The sequence below is a fragment of the Sinocyclocheilus anshuiensis genome, unplaced genomic scaffold (assembly GCF_001515605.1).
Source record: "Sinocyclocheilus anshuiensis isolate Anshui unplaced genomic scaffold, SAMN03320099.WGS_v1.1 scaffold452, whole genome shotgun sequence".
NCBI classification, from domain to species: domain Eukaryota; kingdom Metazoa; phylum Chordata; class Actinopteri; order Cypriniformes; family Cyprinidae; genus Sinocyclocheilus; species Sinocyclocheilus anshuiensis.
In genome coordinates, this window is record NW_015555719.1 from 29,041 (window position 1) to 33,762 (window position 4,722).

Consider the following 4,722-nt stretch of genomic DNA (forward strand, 5'->3'; position numbering starts at 1 on the left):
TGCCAACGAAAATAGTTCCAAACAAAGATCACAGCACTGTTTTGCATCTCTGAGCAATGGACGGTGTTTACTTAATTGATTGAGTCAGCTTTTTGAACGAATCGGTTGAATAAAGGATTCAGTGATTCACTCATTAACACAGTCAAATGCTTTGTTTCTGAATGAATCAGTCGTTTGTTGTTTACATGAGAGTGCGCATGCGTCTTTGACGCAGTATACAACGGTGTTGTGCATTGTGACCAGTTGATGGGAAAAATATTCTTAAAATGCATTCAAAAAAATCTGAATAATTTGTAATAAATTCACGTTATTTTGAAGTGCCCACGATAACAATATCATGCATGTTCATTATCGTGATATATCCCATTACCGAATGCCGGCACATGTCTAATCGATTTTAAAGCATTCGAGCACAAGAAGACATGAAAGAACTCAATTCAGTATTTGCGTGCTGTATTCTGTGTGTACATTGCGCACACAGACAGCTGCGTGTCTCTGACAACGTGCAAGCCCCGAATGGGCACTCCTGGCCAATGTGAACATTAAATTTTACATTAAAGCTTTCAAGAGCAAGACGCAAACAACAACTACATTTAGTGTATTCTGTGCGAGCACACATAGAGCCGTATCAGGCAATGCACAACCCTTGAATTGAATTTCTTTTTGTGTTTCCTTGTGCTTCAATGGACAAATACATGCAAAAGTCAAAATACTCGACTTGGCAGGTATACTGGAAAACAGTAGGGATGGGCATTGGGGGGGGATAATAAAAATATATGATGACTATTATGAAAATGAATGTTAAAATTCAAAATATGACATTAAAACTCGTCTATGAAAATATGAACATGATTAGAACACTGTGATTATGATGATGCAGCAATGTTATTAAAAAATAAGCATCTAAAAAGGAATATCTGCCTGAGGTGAAGCTGAAGAGTAACTTTATGCCAATAAACTGAAGCCGATTCTATGACACATCCTATATTAATCAAATAACTTAGATACATAACATAGACGTAACATTACAACCTGTATCTGCACAAAAGGATGCAAATGCCAGTGAAGCTGGCTACTATAGCGAGAGAGAGAGAGCTCCCGCCGTGATGCACATTCTTAACTGCGTGCTGAAACACGGGCAAGGAAAGCAGACAGAATTTACTGTAGATTGCACATTCTATAAAGTTCTCATTATAATGCTATGTTTATGGCAGATTTGTGCTATATTTTCATCCACATTATCAAGTAATCCCTGAAATCACCTGCACGTTTTCGAAGCCATATGAATTACGATAAAACAGTTTTAATTGAAGTATGCCTACTGTTGAACAAATATGATGAACAAAGCACTGCTGCATCATTATAACATCAGTATTTAAAAAAAAAGAAACATCTAAAAGCAATATGACCATGTCAAATAACTCAAAAGGTCAATATCAGACATCACTACGTGACTTGCTTCTCTCTCTTCTCACATATACTTTGAACCACATGCTGTGGCAAGCTAAACAATCAGAGCTCAAAGTGCTGCTATAACCAATGAGAATTTTTTTTTAAAAGCACGTTCATCGTTTTCATGATCGATCGTCACTGTCATGACTGAGTACTCGATCACCGTTGCACATCCCTAGAAAACAGTGAATTTAAGTGAACTTAAAGAGCTGAGAAATAAAACGGACATGCAAAAAAAAAAAAGAATCATTTCTTGTTCTTGACCGAATAACTTTTGCTGCTTTAACAATGATTAATCTATATTTAATTCATATATAAAAGAATATGCAATGTTATTTTACATTTACATATTTTACATTTGATTATTCTTATACTTTTGTAGAACTACAAACCTAAAAGCCTAAGCCTTGCATAACCTAAGCATAATTTAATTTGTATCTTTGTTTTATTCATTTATTATGTGCTATTGCTTATAATTTGTTCTTATTTACTGACTGTTCACTTGTTCATATGGAACTAAGAATTGTAAAATTTAAGTGGTATCTAAAATTTTGGTGTCATATAAGCTTTATTTATTAGAATACAAGATAACGGGTCAAAAACAATGATAACAGCAACCATTTTATTTTTTGTGGCAGGGCAAGTAAAAATTTGAACCACTGGCCTAACCGGGCCAGTAGAAAAAATCCTTAGCGTTGAGCCCTGATTTGTCATGAAATGACAATAGCCATCAACAATGGAGGAGTTGATGGAGACGACATCAAGGAGACCGACCTAGCAAACACAGTACATTCCGCTATCGTAAGTATTTGGTTCCTGTTTGGTTATTTCATTTATTATTTTGACTTTTTTTGAGAACCAAATAAAAACATTCCAGGAATGTTCTTTTTAGGTTTTATATTTTAGAACCATAAAATAATGTCCCCAAAACATTGCAGGGAGGTTATTTTTATTGTTAAGGCAATACAAATAAAATTAACTGTCCCATTTGCATACAGCAATGAATCCTTTATTACTCAAGTGCAAAATTGCTTAAGTGTAAAATAGAACAATTACCATCATGTTCATCAGTACTTCAGAAATGATTAACTGTCATTCATAGACAGGTTACCACTAACCTGTAACACTACAAGGCCTGGTTTGAAATTGGGATGAGTCATTCTCATGCCTTCCACCTCTTCCTTCAGTCTCCCTCTTACCTGACTGGAGAAACACAAGGATTCAAAATGAGTTGTGCAAGTCATGGTGCGAGAAAAGTAGGCTACACCAACTTACATATGTATGTACTTATGATATCAAGTTGAGCTTCTTTCTCTCAAATCTATCCAGGATGGGCCATCCACATACGTCATCGCAAGGAAGTTTGGTGTGTCTCAAAGCACAGTTTCAAGAGCATGGGGAGATACCAGAAGACGAGCTGTTAAACGAGGAGAGCTGAACAGGGAGGTAGAAGGGCAACAACCCAACAGCAGGACCCGAATCCGCTCCTTTGTGCAAGGAGGAACATTGCCAGAGCCCTCCAAAATGACTTTGAGCAGGCTACTAGTATGCATGTTTCTGACCAAACTGTTAGAAACAGATTCCATGAGGGTGGCATAAGGGTCTAACATCCTATAGTGCAGAGATCTCCAACCTTTTTTCATTCGAGAGCTACTTTTTAAAAATGAAAGCAGACTAGAGCTACCCATGTTATCTAATACATAAATCTCTTAAATAATGTATCAGTCCAAACTGTTATACATGGTATAACATGTTAAAATGTGCTGGACACACACTGAAATCAAGTTTTATACCGAAAACCAACAAAAAGTAGCAGCACTATGCACTTTTTGTTTGCATAAATATTCATAACATGTTATCTACTGACGTACTGTTGTACTGTTGAAATAAAGTTTTGACCAAAAAAATTTGGGGGGGAAATTTACATGTAGTTGTTTAGCAGATGCTTTTATCCAAAACTACTTACAAATGAGTACAATAGAAGCAATAAAATCTCACATTTCAGCCTTTAAATAATTTTTATATATGAAAGGATGAGTCAAGATGATAAATTATATTTTATCTGCTCTAGGGCTGTCACTAACGATTATTTTAGTAATCAAGTAATCTGTTGATTATTTTGACGATTAATCAGATAATTATTAATTAATTAATTATTTTTTGTGGTAATAAAAATAGACCTAAGCTAGCAATAGCTTTTAAAATTACTTAAAATACATATATAGTAATGAGTCAATAATAATTAGTTCAAATAATGTATCAAAAGCAAGTAATCATATGGTTTTATTGAACAAAACAGTTAAAATACATACTGTATTATAAACAATAGAGCTAACGTACATTACGCATTATAACAAATGCCTGCAGAGGGCGCCAACAGCATGATGATTGTTTTTACAGTTTACTGAGGGATCTAATCCTTGTTTAAAGGGGTCATATGACGTTGCTAAAAAGAACATTATGTTGTGTATTTGGTGTAATGCAATGTGTTTATGCGGTTTAAGGTTAAAAAAACACATTTTCCATATAATGTACATTATTGTTTCTCCTCTATGCCCCGCTTTTCTGAAACGCGTAGATTTTTACAAAGCTCATCGGTCTGAAAAGCGAGGTGTGCTCTGATTGGCCAGCTATCCAGTGCGTTGTGATTGGCTGAATACCTCAAGCGTGTGACGGAAATGGCCCCTTAACATACTGTCCCCTTGTCCAAATACCCACACTTGCGGTCTTGGCCACTTGAGAGCGCGTGCGCGCGACAGGAAGTAAGTGCGCAAGACTGTCCCAGGTCTTAAAAACATCAAAGCGCAGTGCCCTTAAAGCACACTAAACCCACACTATCTGGAATACCGCTCCGGAGCGCTATTCGAGGCTTAGTGTATCCCATCATGCATCATGTTCTGGAAATAAATCGTGAGACTTTTTGCCGAGATCTCGCGAGAGGTCACGGAAACCTTTCCAATACAAGTTAAATATTAATATAATAATTAGATATTACATATAATTTGGTAGAAAAACACTGTTTTTATGTTTTATTGGTGCAAAGATGAGTAGTGGTGATATTTATTTTGTACAACATTTGCAACTGCTTTTTATCACTTAATTAGAAGCACCACAAATTAAAATTATGTCATGTTATAGGGACTACTGAACAGACATTTAGAAGTTGATTTTAAAATGCAAAGTATTTAAAATTAAAATTAAAATAAAGCTATGTAAACACTTGCATTTTTACAACACTACAAGTGTGTCCCATCAGGTAATGAAAAGTTC

General features: G+C 35.5%; 1 protein-coding gene across 1 annotated transcript in view; it reads right to left on the reverse strand.

Annotated features, from left to right (window-relative positions):
• The window catches only part of LOC107672350 (C-1-tetrahydrofolate synthase, cytoplasmic-like), a gene marked incomplete at its 3' end in the record, with an annotated part of 33,755 nt that overhangs the window by 25,675 nt on the left and 3,358 nt on the right, over positions 1–4,722 (reverse strand). Inside the window, exon 2 of the mRNA XM_016465503.1 lies at positions 2,571–2,655. Within this exon, the coding sequence (XP_016320989.1) occupies positions 2,571–2,655 (85 nt within the window). The remainder of the gene's footprint in view (positions 1–2,570; positions 2,656–4,722) is intronic.